The sequence below is a fragment of the Lupinus angustifolius genome, chromosome LG03 (genome assembly GCF_001865875.1).
Source record: "Lupinus angustifolius cultivar Tanjil chromosome LG03, LupAngTanjil_v1.0, whole genome shotgun sequence".
Lineage (NCBI taxonomy): Eukaryota > Viridiplantae > Streptophyta > Magnoliopsida > Fabales > Fabaceae > Lupinus > Lupinus angustifolius.
In genome coordinates this window covers 6153650-6168573 of record NC_032011.1, presented here as the reverse complement: position 1 = coordinate 6168573, position 14924 = coordinate 6153650, and the positions used below count along the sequence as shown (strand labels likewise).

The window sequence follows — 14924 nt, the reverse complement described above, 5'->3', positions numbered from 1 at the left end:
TGCAAATAATTTTAAGAGGGGAGAAAGCACACTTTTCAAATTTTGAAATGAGATGCTCTAACATATGGGTGAGACGGATAAATACTTGTCTCTTATCCGATCCTAAATGTTGGTTGAGTTATTTTTTGAATCCAGATCTGACCTTAGATCTGAAGGTAAACCGACTCTAAATGACAACTGGGTCAGCCTTTGAACTAAGATCTGACTCTAAACTCGATTAAATATAATGCATACATATTTTAGATAAGGTTTTCTCAATATTATTTATTATTATGAATATGTAATTTGACATATAAAATAATATATGTATCCATATTGTTAATCATGTGTATATCATCAAAAAATTAAAGAATCAATTATACATTTGACAAAAGAGGTGTCAATACTTTGTAAACAATTGAATAAGGACACATACAAATATGATGAATGAATGATCATGGGACGGATCGGGCCGAATCATGCTTGTCCCATGTCCGACCCTAAATATTGATTAAGTCTAATTTTTAAACTTAAATCTGGCTCTAAATCCGATGAGACTCAACCATATTCGAATTCGATCATGATCAGCCATATTAGGTGAGTGGATAGGATCAAGTCATACTCATCTCTCCCCTAACATTCTTGCCCAAAACTCTTCGAAGTATTTCTCTTTTACATTAAAAGTGTGCACAACTCATAATTGAAAACTAATTCCTAGTCAAGATGTGCTCAATCATTTTTTCTAGCACCAAATTTTTTATATACAAAATCATGTTGATAAATATTTCGTGTCTTTCAATCTACATTTTTTTGGTATTGAATATTCAATTTTAAATAATGGTATATTATCCTCCTAAATTATATTACAAACTATCGTACCACAAGAAAATAACGACAATATAATTTATAAATTAATTATTAATAAACAAATTATAAATTTGTGACATCTATCAGTTTCTTGTGGATAGAAGAATTTAGTAGGATAATATAATATTTTCTTTTAATTTTTATATATTTTATTACGTAGAATTATATCGATTTTTGTTAAATTTATTTAGTATTTTAATTTTTAGTATTCATTATACATTAAATTAAACGTAAAGCTCCTATTGGAATAGTAATAAAAACATTGTATTCATTTTGAAAAAAAATATAAATACTTAAGGTTTTGAGCACCAGTTGTAATATCTCTTCAAACTCCTCTCCTAATGTATGCATCAGTAATGTGTAAAATCTCTCCATAAGTAACATATATAGTGAAGAATGAGATTTTCTCTAAAAACTACAATACTGATAATTTGTTTGTTTTTCCCTACAAAGATCACTTCCTCATAATTTCTCAAAACTGCCTTGTAAGTTAGAAATTATGATGACCTTACTTCTTAACTCATATTTTCCAAATTATTCTATACATGCAATGGAAATTAAATTATAAATAATTGTTAATACTTAATAGTAAGGATAAAACAAGTTAATAGAAATTGCTGAATAATAATAATAATTATACCATGTTTTGATTTTATATGGTAATATGTATATACACATTATAGATTATAGTAGATGTGAAATACAGAACAAAGTCAACAAACCACCAACTCTTATATCTTCTATCTATTGTAAACTAAAATAAAATTTGCCATACACATATGTAGGTGTTATATCATATTTGTGACACGCCTTCTTGCTTTATTTTGGACTAAGATCCACCTCAGATCCATACTGATAATTATTGGTCTATTACCTATGGATCTTTAGATACTCATAAATTCAAAAACATTAAAGTAATCAACAAGAATTTAAGAAAAAAACATAATTTAAAGTAGGAGATGTTCCACTTATTCCAAAAGTAAGTTTTTAAACTTACTTCACATCTTAGTCATTAATTTAAGAAAAATCAAATAGTAGATCTAAACAATTAGATGTCCATAGAATTGATGGTCAATATGAGAAGTTTAAAAAACTTATTAGTCTTAGAGTAAGTAGATCCCTACTCATTTAAAGTTTTAAACACATTTTAAGTAATAATTTTTTCAATCAACATAATATTATATTATACATGTCAATTAATAACATCACATCACTATTTAACAGCGAGTCTTAAATCTCGGGTCTCAATTACCTACGAGTCCAAAAACATGAACTCAGACCTGACCCATTGTAGGTATTTTTTGTGGGTACCTACTGGTTTGAGTACAAATTCTCATCCTTATTTATGACTCATGTCATATTATTGCTTCATATCGAAGAGTAGTTTTTTGATGGTACTAGAACAAACCCACGATGGCAGATATCATGTGAAAACATGAAGCAATGTGCTAATGCTTAGTTCTTCGGAATTTACCACTATATAAATGATCTTCATCTTCTTAACTATTATCCTCTACTGTCTCAAGTCATGTGTTTATTTTCTCCATCCATGATCTCATGTCATGTGCTCTTTTTCTCCTTGTGCTTTCGGTCTAATATCTATTTGAAAAGGTGTTAGTCTTGCGCTTTGCATGAAGTTATAATTCAAACATAAGTAGATTGGCTTGGGAAACTTAGATATTTTTTCCCTCTCGAATATGGTGTTGAATCTCTTCCATCCAATAAACATACCCATGAGACATCCATCACAAAAGAAATTTATGCAATGTGTAAAAAAAAATTACACTCACAACACTTATCCATATTTCATTTATATCACTTTTGTTTGAAAGTCAATGATAGTTAATATATAAATAATGAATGATATATCAAATAAAAGATAGTTACACCATAAGTGAATACATATTAAATTCAACTAATTTATACATTCTGAACCCCCACATTTTTCTATAATTGATAAGGCATTAAGTGTATACAAAATTACAAACCTTTAAGGTGATATTACAATGTTATATTTTTAGTAAACAAGATGTTTTTTTGATTAAATGTTGACTTTGATATACTCAAACATATTGCAATGAAAATGATTAGGATGGTAACAATCACAAAGGGAGATCCATTGTAGGGTTGAATTTCAGAAAAGCCACATTAATTCCAGTAGTCATATGAATGTAGCTTCACCAAGTAGGTTCACCCTGAAAATCAGGATCTTGGATTCACAACAACTTGAACAGTTCAGAAAACGAAACATATAACAATAAAAAACACAAAATAAAGAAACTAACAAGACATAATCACAGTAAAGAAACATTAATTTTTACAAAAAATAAATGTATAGGTGCTCAGAAAATATTACAGCTCTCAGTCACGAAATTTCAGAAGCAGAACTGGCATTAAAGCTGAATAACTATCCTCACGGCAAATACTATACCAAAAATCGGAATAAATCTAAAATCGAAAAACCAAAATAAATTTTAACAAAAACAGTAAAATAAATCAGAATTTGACTGATATCAAGAAATTCAACCAAATTTTCTCCTTTGTACTTCATCGAGAAAACTCATACGCGCGGTTAAAATGTAATAATCGTCAACAATTCAAGAGAAAAAACCTAATTTTACAACAAAAAGATAAAATCCCTGAACTAATCATACAAATATAAAAATTCAAAATTTAAGATAGAAAATCATGATGTGACGAATTTTTTTAGAGGCAAAAACACAGAAAAGTTAAACCCCCACGTGAAAACCGCCAGATTCAATATTTGCCTCTATGACTAGCTTTATTTTCATTGCTACATGCTCAAAAACAAGCTAAAGGTGTAGTGAGGCAAAGTTTGTAATTCAAAACACAAACATAATCGGATAATAAATATAGAAAATTCGCATTTTGCCGTTGCTTTGACACAGATCTAGACATGGAATTTAGGACTAAACTGCAACACGAACGTCGCTGATTTGGCACGTGCATTGGGGCTTTTCTCGTCATTGGGATTTCAGAGAAGCCCGGGGTTGCTTCGTGCATAGAATTTAACGATTGTAGAAGAAAATTTGAGACTAAATTGATGATTTTGTTGTAGCAGAAGAAAGTAGGATCTCCATTGCATAACTTTTATGAGTTTTATAGGCGAACCAAAACCCTAATGTTTTTTATACAAAATAAATAAATAAATAACAACATGTTCCAAAAGCCCAGATACACTGTTGTTAAAACCGTACCGGTTATTAAACCGGTCAGGGTACTGGTATAGTGGTTCATTAATTAAATCGCATACCGGTTAAACCGGACATACCTACTTATATTTATATATATATAAACCTATAACAAAAAAAAAATTCCAAATAGGTAGCTCAAATTTATAATCAATATTTATAATGTACTCAAAATTCACATAAATAAACAACTTTAAGTCTTTAACCAATTCAAAGTCTAAATTAAAAAACATATATCAAACCAAAAGTATCACTTAACAACCGCAAAATATAAATAAATGACATAAGTTCACAACTCATTCTACAAAACAAATAAATTTGGAGTTTTAACATTTAACACCAATGAGTCAAAGTTGTCTCATATGAATATTATACTTTTCTACTAAATCCTATCTTCAGACAGTACTCCAAAATTACACAAATGTCACATTAGGAACCAACATGTATAATCTAAGTATGTCTTGGAAGTATATGCCTTGAAGGGGTTGAAGAATGGTTGGAAAGATGTGTCACCTTATAATAAATTTTTAAGTTATTTTTATAAAAAAAAAATATATGTATAAACCGATTTTGATACTTGGCCGATTCAACACCTGTACCGTACCGGTTAGAGGCCCGGTTCACCGGTTTTCCGGTTGAACCGGCCGGTACGATACGTATAAACCGATTTTGATACTTGGCCGATTCAACACCTGTACCGTACCGGTTAGAGGCCCGGTTCACCGGTTTTCCGATTGAACCGGCCGGTACGATACGGTTTTAATAACTATGCCCAGATGTTTCTTTACCCCGTGAGTTTAGGTACAACATGTGTTGTCTCACCACGAATTTATGATTCATTGAAAAAATAATTTTTAAATTAAAAATTAAAAATTAATTATTTTATTAACCAACCACAACAACTAATATATGCAGTGATATAATTTATAATTTATGGGACAACATATTGTATCCATGAATTTACATCTTTTATTAACAAAATTATTTTTCTTGCAATCTATTTTTGGTTTGGAATATGGAAACTTTTTTGAAATTCTTCATTATATTTTTAAATAGAATAATATATTATCCTACTAAATTCTTTTACAAATCTTTATATAACATATTTCATAAAATGATATTTTATTTTATTAATTATTAATTATAGATAACATATTTCACTTTTTATTAATACGATAATTTATAGAAATATATATAATTACTTTTATCCTTAATTATATTTTTCCTCTAATATTATATACCAACTTCTCATCATTCACTTTTCATCATTTTACACAACTCTATCGAATGCAACTAAGGAAATGCTATGAAAGTATAAATATATAAGTTTACCAACTAATTTCTTCTATAAATCTTCATACAATAAGTAACATTATATTATATAAATGATCACTTGTATAATCAAATATTTATACTAATAGATAACCAAAAAACATAAAATATATACCCATGAAGTATTTTATATTTTCATATTTTATATTTTATAACTTCTAATTTCATGTTTATCTATACCAATACTAATAAACATAAAATAATTATTCATTAAGTATTTTATGTTTATAACTTGTAATTTAATGTTTATATAATTTTCTATAATTTGTCTATCCATGTTATCTAAATCTATAATTGTGTACTATTAATAAAGACAAAATAAATAATAACCACCACTGTAACATAATTTTTTATATTCCAAATTTATTCTTTATAACATATCTCCTTAATAATTAATATAAAGTTTCACATATTATTTCTATTATTTTTACTTTTTATATTAATATTATTAATCATTCACACACTCTCTTATTTATATTTTCACTATTTATTAATTTTATATATTGCATTTTTTATATTAATTTTTTTTTCTTAAATAGTATAACGTGAAGCTGATACATTACATATTAGAAAAATATGAGTGTGGGTCGATCGACATTCTGTGTGTCGAACAACACACTAGTCATTATAATTTCAAATATTAATTATATGATAAGTCAAGCATATTATGATGAATTCATTGTTAATGGAAAAATCAATAAAGTAGTTGGTGAAGGGTAGAAAGGAAAACAAATGAATAGGAATTGTTCTTTGATGAATATAAGACGTCTAGTAATACATTTCATATATATAATTGTTTGTCCTAAGTATTACTTTCAAAATCAAACCCTTACTTTTTATCATCCTAAATATTATTTTATATTACTGAATTAACATCTTATTAATAATCATGAAACTAATGCATAACTTTTATATATAAAAAATAGAAAATGATAAAAATAATGAGTAAAATAAACAATAGAGCGTAGAAAGAACCCTATAAGAAAGTGACACTGTTACCTACCGACTTACACCGTTCTCCAGAGCCTTCCACGGAGAGGCACGCACCCTTATAAACAGAGACACCAAATTAAAATAAACAAAATCAATTTTATCATTATCTTTGCAGAGAAGAGTGAAATCTGAGAATTGAGGAAAATGGCACCTCAATTAACAGCAGCATCAGCTTTTTCTCACTCTTCTCTTCTTCGTCTTCCTCTCTCTCTTTCTCCTCCTCCTTTTAGGTATCTTGTCTCACCAACTCCTTCGTTTTTTTTCTCTATTTTTTCGTTATATGATTCTTTTTTTTTAATTTTATTTCACTACTCTTGTTTTCAATCTTTTACCCATGGTTCCGTTATTATATGATTTTGTTTTTGAGTTTTTATGTTGCTGTTAGTTTTTAATCCGTTGATTTTGTATAAAAATTGGACGGAGACTGAAATTTATTTTTGTTATAGTCCCTTGACCTATTATTTAGGTTTGGTAATCGAAATTGTTTTCTTTATTGTTAGTAGCGGGCGGTAGATGTAGTCAGTCTTATCCCGGAATCCAAGAGATGTTTTCAAGATTTGAACAGTTGACCTCATGGTCACTGAGCAACGATCTTACCGTTGCGCTGAAAGGGTGAAACCTGGTTAGAATAGTGAAGGTGTTATTTTGTATTTGTGAACAGTGGAGGGGGATGCAGTTTGTATTCATGTTGGTTCATGTCTGAATTGAAAGGCTGAGTGCAGGTGAAAAACCATTTTCGTTGGAAATACAATTGAAAATGGTAAATGAATGGTGCAGTTGGATGATGGTTAGTAGATAGTGTTATGGCTTGCAGTTTCATTTTCGGCGGTAGGTTAATTAAACTGATAGGTGAAGACAGTGGCAGCAGAAGAATAGGTTTTTATGGTCATTGTGAAGCGGGCGTGGCAGAGTATTCTTGTGTGTCTGCTGAATGGATATTGGGTTTGCCATTGATGCAAACCCAATAAGTTAAAATATTGTTTAGCAATTTTGGTTACGTCTATGAGCACTAGTTTCTTTAGTTTTTTATCGACAGTTAGTAGTTGTTATAATAAAATATCTGTAGTTAATTAATATGTTGAGGAGGAAACTTTGATTTTAGGCATATTAAAGTGGGAGTTTATATATTTTAGAACACGTGTTAAGTACTCCTAATAATGAAAGCAGATCAAATTTTTATAGTGTTTTAGAATAGAGGACTGTTTTTTATAATTATTTACGTCCTGAGCTGGTGAACCTAAATTGGTGTACAAAAAAGCCTGTTAATTATTTTTTAATATGTTTGGAGAAGTTTATTACTATAAATTATAATGACATATGTACATATATAGAAAATGGTTTAGTTTAGGCCAAATTATTATTTCCAGGTGGTGGGCCAGTTTGCGAAAACATTGGTCTGTTTGTGGAAAGAAAAAAAACTCATTTTGTAATCTATTTCTCTCTGGAACAATTGGGACACATTTTTGTTTCAAATTGTAAATTTGCAATACGGTCCTCAACCTTACCATGGCAAATGGAGAAATGTTTCTAGGATTTGATCAGGTGTTGTTTCAAAAGATTTATAAGGTAATAATATTGAGCTGAAAGGGCCACACCTCGTAAGAATAGTGAGGGTGTGATTCTTAAGTTGCCAATGGTAGAGGAGGATGGATTTTGTATCAGTGTCGGTTCCCGTCTGAATTAATGGCTGAGTACAGGTGAGGAGCTGTTTTTGTGGGAAAAACAATTGACATGGTAAATGAATAGTGCAGTTGAATGATGGTTAGTAGATAAGGTTCTGGGTAGCACTTTCATGGTTGGAGGTAGGATAATTAATATGTCATGATGGCCTATGACCTTTTGACCAATAGATGACGGTGGTGACAGCAGAAGAATAGGTTTTGGGGTCACTGTGAAGCTGGTGTGGAGAACGGATGGATATCGGGTTTTTCATAGATGTAATAGGGTACGAGCACTTATTTGCGGCGACAAAAAAAAATTGGACTGAGCATTGGGTTTTAAGGTAGTATAATTAAATTGGTTGACCAGTAATATGTTAATTTGTTGTTTAGCAATTTCTGGTAAGTATATGGTCAGTAGTTTCTTTAGCTTTTTTGTTGACAGTTGGTAGTTTCTATAATAATATCTGTGTAATTAATTTATATGTTGAGGAAGAAACATTGCTTTTAGGCATGTTAAAGTTGGAGCTTATATATGTTAGAGTTGAACGTGTCAAGTACTGGGTACTCCTAATAACGAAGGAAAAAACTAATTTGTAATCTATTTCTATCTGGAACAAATGAGACACACTTATGTTTCAAACTGTAAATTTGCAACATGGTCCTCTCATATGTTTTTTGTTAATTTAATTTTTTAACAAATTGTACTGGTTCCCCTGCCTTGTAGTACATTCTTTATCCATGGATCATCTGTATTACGTGCATCAATTTTGTTATTCTGTTAGTCTATTGTTTAATATGTAATTGTGTCTAAGGTATTAGTTTGATGAGCATTAAGAAATCTTGGAATAATTGTTACACTGGTATATGACATGCATTTCGTCAGATACTCCTCTAACATAAGTAATGCTAATATTTTGATATAGTTGGTGTGAACATATTAAGATTTGTATCTTAAATATGTTTTTTAAGATTTTTTTTATGCTAATCTTATATTAACTTTATGTTGTTATTATAACTTTGTGTTATCTATGATTCTTAGACAAAAATATATTATGACCATACAATCCTAGTCAAAAATTTCATGTAATAGTCAAACAACTGAGCTGAGTTTGGCGATCTACCAATCCTTTTGGCAAGAACCTTTTTGGTTTTGCAACAAATTGCATTAAATTTGATGTTCATGGTTACCAATCCGTGCCTTCTTACTTCTTGGGTGGTCATACTTTTTGAGGTCCCTAGAGCCTGTTGTGCTGTGTGTAATCACAGAGACATTATCTCATGTGTCATCCCTTGTTGTTTTTTAATTTGCAAAAGGAGCAGGATGAATCTATTGTTTCTGCTTGTTGAGTTTTATAGAGAGGACAGTTGAATAGATTTTCTCTAATTTAGAATGAGTTTGGAAAATACAGAGAACAGTCTTTAGGCACTTAGAAACTAGCTTATACAAGAAAGGGTCTTATAATACTGGGAACTTTGAAAATCAGGGCAATGAGGGCACCTTGTTGTATTGTTACGAACACTGCATTAAGTTTGATATTCATGGTTATAACTGCACGTGTTCATATTTTTTGGTACTTGTTGAGGACCCTAGAGACAGTTGCGCAGTGCATCACCATGAAGACATTATCTCATGTGTTATTGCTTGCTTTTTAATTTGCAAGAGGAGCAAGATGAATCTATTGTCATTCCTTGTTGAGTTTTATAGAGGAGGGTTTAATAGATTTTGTCCTAATTTAGAATGAATTTAAAATTGAATACAGTCTTTTAGTACATAATGACTAGCTTATAATACTCGGAAATTTGGAAATCAGGGCAGTGAGGCCACATCATTAAGCTTTTGTGTAGTTATCATAAAGTCTAGATAGTTAAAAAGTCTTTTGTCAATTTATAGATTTTCTTCATTCTTCAGCACTGATGAGTTTGTAGTGTGTGCCATATTTGTTTACATTATAATAGTATTTTTCATTTAGGCACATTGTTGTTATGCATTTGTTTGATTGGGTGTGCTCTCTTGTCCAGTCTTGATTTCTATTGGACCAATCCCACTACTTTAGTCTTTGATTAGAGCCTTGTTTCAAGTTATGAATAAATTTATATCCCTTGCATTTGATTTAACTAGGAATAAAGATTTGGCTCCAGAAAGATGCACTACAACCTGCTTGAAACGGAATTATGCCATGCCTTTTGCAAGCATGTCTCTGGGTAAGTTACATCTTCCTCCCCAGCTTTTTGGACATTTATATAGATTTTGGCTTACCTGCTAGAGTCTTCACAATGCTCAGGAGATGTAACTATTGCAGGTGCCCTATCATCTTATAACATTTTGTTTATTTAAATGCTAATGCATCAAGACATTTATACACAATGTTACTTCAAATTTGCAGTGACTTGGTATTTTATATACATGTATTGCGTATATGCATTATCTAGTTGCCGTGCTTAAAAATTGTTTCTAGTTTCTTGAATGCCAAACATTTTGTTTTCAGGAAAATCATCTACCCAACTCAACACTACTGTTTCATCCCCACTATTTACTGATAATGAAGCTCGCCTCTCACTTAACACTCCTTTATCTCAAAGATTTTCTAAGATCCATGGACAAGCATACATATATCACAATTCAGGCTTTCGCATCCCTGCAAATGCTGAGAGGCCAGAATGGTGGTGGAGGACATTATCCTGCATTCCCTATCTAATAGCAATGCACATGTCTGCAACTGGGTATTATCTCGGACCTTTAATGGAAAAGTTCCCGCTGTTCGAAAATTTGGTATATTATATCCCCGGAGCTGTCAACCGATTACCAACCTGGTTCCCTATACTATATTGCTATCTGGCTATTGTATTTGTGGTAAAAAATAGGAAATTCCCTCTCCTATTCAGGTTCCATTTGATGATGGGAATGCTATTGGAAATTGCTCAGCAGATTGTATGGGTATCAAGCAATTTCATGCCACTTATACACTTCAAGGGAACACTTGGAGTGTATTACTGGGCTGGTGTAGCAGTGACATATATTCTTGTAATGATGCAGTGCATAAGGTGTGCACTTCTGGGTACGTTTGTGAAGATCCCTATGGTTAGTGAATCGGCTTTCGTTCATTCTATATTCGGTGTAAAGTGATTCACTCCAACATCAAGAACATATGTAATTTAGAAAAAAATGTGGGTTTGGTGAACTTTGATGTAATGTAAAGTGAGTTATGATCTTAAACAATTAATGATGTAAGGGTAGTTATATCATTACTTGCTCAATTCATTGGCATCACTTTCAGGGTAGTCTTGTCCAATTAAACTTATACTAGGTGGTTTTGCAGTGATAGTAAGGTTTTTCCCTATATCTTAGTTTCTGATAGAGATTCTAGTAGCTACTTGTGTTGTTTCTCGTCTTTCCCTGCCATGCCTAAAACTTTAATGGCTGATTTTTATGCAATGTCTGGTGATATTGTCTCTGGTTTATAGGCACCCCCCTTTACTAAGGTTCTCTCTCTATATATATAAGAATTGCTTGAGTTCATATGAAAATAGTGTATTTTTTATGAGATATCTTATAAGCAAAAAAAAAAAAAGATATGATCTTTAATCCAAAGATGAAACTAGGCTGTTAAGTTTGGCTTATTCTTTACATTATATGTAGTGCTTATAAGTTATGTAAGTTTTGCGTCATATCATGTTAATGTCAAAAATTGGATTCCCACAAGAGGTTTCAAAAGGGATTAGTTACTTATTCATGGAGTAATGAAGTATTTTGGTAAATATACAATAGCGAAAATATGATATTTGGTGGAAAAGGCATGTTATTTCTTGTGATTCTAATTGATATACGGTTGTTTTTTGAATATTAGATATTTATCAATTTTTTATATCTAATTGAGAACTTAAACCTTATATTTTAATAAATATAATGTATTTTCCTTTTTAGACTAAGTGCTTTTAATATATCATTTATTATCATAAATGTATATCACTTTCCTTTTTAGACTGAGTGCTCTTAATAATAGTTATTATTATAAAATATATATTTTGTGAATCGTTTATTTATTTATATATATCATCAAAACTAATAGGGATCTAGTGACATATAAAGTAGGATATAAATCATAGATTATCTAATAGTCGGTAATTGAGAATTAATTTTAGGTGGAGATTGTAACATGTGATATAAATAAAATTTTAAAAGATGTGTTTTAAAGTTATTTTTTAATAGAAAATGAAAAATAAAAACAAAAGATTGCTCCAAATATCAAATATGGGAGAATTCATTATTGAAAATATGATTACATAATATACTTAGAGCAATCACACTAGTTCTTAAAATTATCTTTAACAAATTAATTCATACTCTTGACTCCACTATGAGGAGAGAGATAGGTAAGTAAATGTTGTTGAGAAAAGGTAGATATTGTAGAAAGAATATAGTTGTGGAAAAAAGAATTGTAAAACTTAAATAAAAATAATAATAATGTTTATTGTGAGAAAAATGTTATTCTATTTTTAGTGAATTATAATAAATTATAAAATACTTTGTGGGTTTTAAATAAGAATAAGGTTTTATTTGATGATGAAGATCTTATTTTTGCCTAATATCATTTTATTTTATTTTATAAAACACTCATACATGTGACAATAGTTTTTATGTTCTTGACACCATATTTTATCAGTATTATGGCAATCATTTCGTTTTCAACAACATAAAAATAGCCGTCTTTTAATTTTAATACTACGGATAAAACGTACACGTAATTTCCACAAAGAAAAACAAATATGATCACAGCATTGAGTTTTCATTCCAACTTACAGAAAAACTTGTCGTAAAAATATTATATAATTAATAAAATTCTGATAACACATTAAAATTTTAATTACAATTGAAATTTAGTCATAAAGTATCAAAAACATAAATTAATATAACTATCTTTAAGTATGACTTATATATGTTTTCACACAATTTGGTTGTGATTGAAATAACAAAGTGACATGACATATGGAACACCCTAATTGACTGATATTACATAAACGAAAAATGATGCACTTTGACTGAAATATTACATTAATGTACTTTTAAAATAATTTATCAAAACATTTTTTAAAAATTTGGCAACTAGATTGCTGAATTTCTTGTTTTTTTCTATTGCAAACAAAAATTCGTCCTACCAAAGGAGTTTCAAATATTTTTTTTAATAATTTCATGTTAAAAACAGCACTACAAATGGAGTTTCCATTTTTTTTATTTCATGTTAAGGTGTAGTTTTAACTCCAAATGGAGTTTTATAATTTTTTGTAGTTTTCTTTTCAAATTTTATTCCTCCCAAATATGTAATAAGATTGGAGTTTTTGACTTAAAGGAGAGTTGACAAAGATGATTAAAAAAAGTTAGTGTCAATCTACATGTCAATTGGTTTATACTTTCTCATGAAACATGTTGCTATGGTACTCGTAGTATATACAGTAATACTTAGAAGGGACTAAAGTAGTTGGAGGAACACTCTGATCACACATTCTTTTTTGTAAAATGGTATAGAAGAAAATAAGAAATAAATAATATAATTAATAAAAAATAAAATCTTACTATTTCAATAATAGATCTCCCGTGAAAAAGTATGACCAATTGACTGTAGATTCACGTTGATTTTCTTTACTCTTCTTTAAATCCAAAAACCCCAATCTTATTGCATGTTTAAGAAGAATAAAAATTAAAAAGAAAAGTACAAAAATTATAAAACTCCATTTGCAGTTCCAATTTTAACATGAAATTATTAAAAAAATTAAAAAATTGAAAACTCTTTTGGCAGTAACCAGTTTGTTATAATATATATATAATGACAGACACTACAATACAATGCAGTTGTCAAGTTATGTTTGCAGCAGATAAAAGATAAGAAACTCAGCAATCTAGTTGCCGATTTTTTAAAAAGTACAGTAATTTAGTAAATAATTTTAAATGTACACTAAGATTGTATTATTTTAATCAAAGTACATCAATAAAGTAAATTTGCCAAAATAAGGTAGACCTATATAACAAAATTAGATGTATAAATCTAAAACACTATATATGATGTTTCAGTCTACCTAACTGTATAGTCTTGCCCCAAAGCTTAGTGAACCATACTGTCACTAAAGTTGTGATGGTAGTCACAGTTTTTTTTATTGTAATTGTGATCTTAGGTTACATTATACATTATAGTCGTTATATTATACATTATAGTCATTACAATATGATTTATTTTATGATTAAAAAATATATATAAATGTATATGATCTAATATGATTATACTTTAACTATATTATTATGATCAATATCTTACTATAATTGTAATATGATGCATTCTGTATGTACAAATGATAAATGAGCGCACAATTTGAATCATTGTTCCTACCTCAAAACAAAAACTATGGTATATTAGAACAAAAGTTAACAATAACATACAGAGGTAAGCATGAACTAAGTTGAGCATGGTAAGCCTTATCTTTTATTCAACCCTAAATATTTGGTACAAACATTTTTGCATACCCAATTAAATATTCAAACTCAAACCTAATCTATACCCAATTAAATATAATTCATACATTTTTTAGATAAAGTCTTTTCAATATTTACTTCTTATTATAAACATGTAGTTTAACATATGAAAATGATATATATATATATATATATATTTTAATTATGTGTATACGATAAAAAATTAGAGAATCAATAATAATTTCGACAAAAGATGTGTCATTATTCTATATATAATCAATAGAGATACATGTAAATATATTAAGTGAATTACGATGGTCTAATTTTTGTGCCAAACCCAGTCTTAGACCTGATGAGATCCAATTCTTTTTGCCCAATCATGAACATGTAGGATTGGGTTCTGCTCACCCTTAATATATA

At 29.4% G+C, this 14924-nt stretch overlaps 1 protein-coding gene across 2 annotated transcripts; it reads left to right on the top strand.

The window, feature by feature from the left end:
- LOC109343270 (protein TIC 20-IV, chloroplastic-like) lies at positions 6396–11503 on the top strand. 2 transcript variants are annotated; one of them, XM_019581489.1, is made up of 3 exons: positions 6396–6613; positions 10164–10246; positions 10531–11503. In XM_019581489.1, exons 1-3 carry the CDS (start codon positions 6528–6530, stop codon positions 11166–11168), a joined length of 807 nt encoding a protein of 268 aa, XP_019437034.1. In that variant the 5' UTR covers positions 6396–6527; the 3' UTR covers positions 11169–11503. The 2 variants fall into 2 exon arrangements, with proteins under 2 accessions (XP_019437034.1, XP_019437035.1); XM_019581490.1 differs by lacking the exon at positions 6396–6613 and adding an exon at positions 8368–8377 and having other exon boundaries at positions 10110–10246.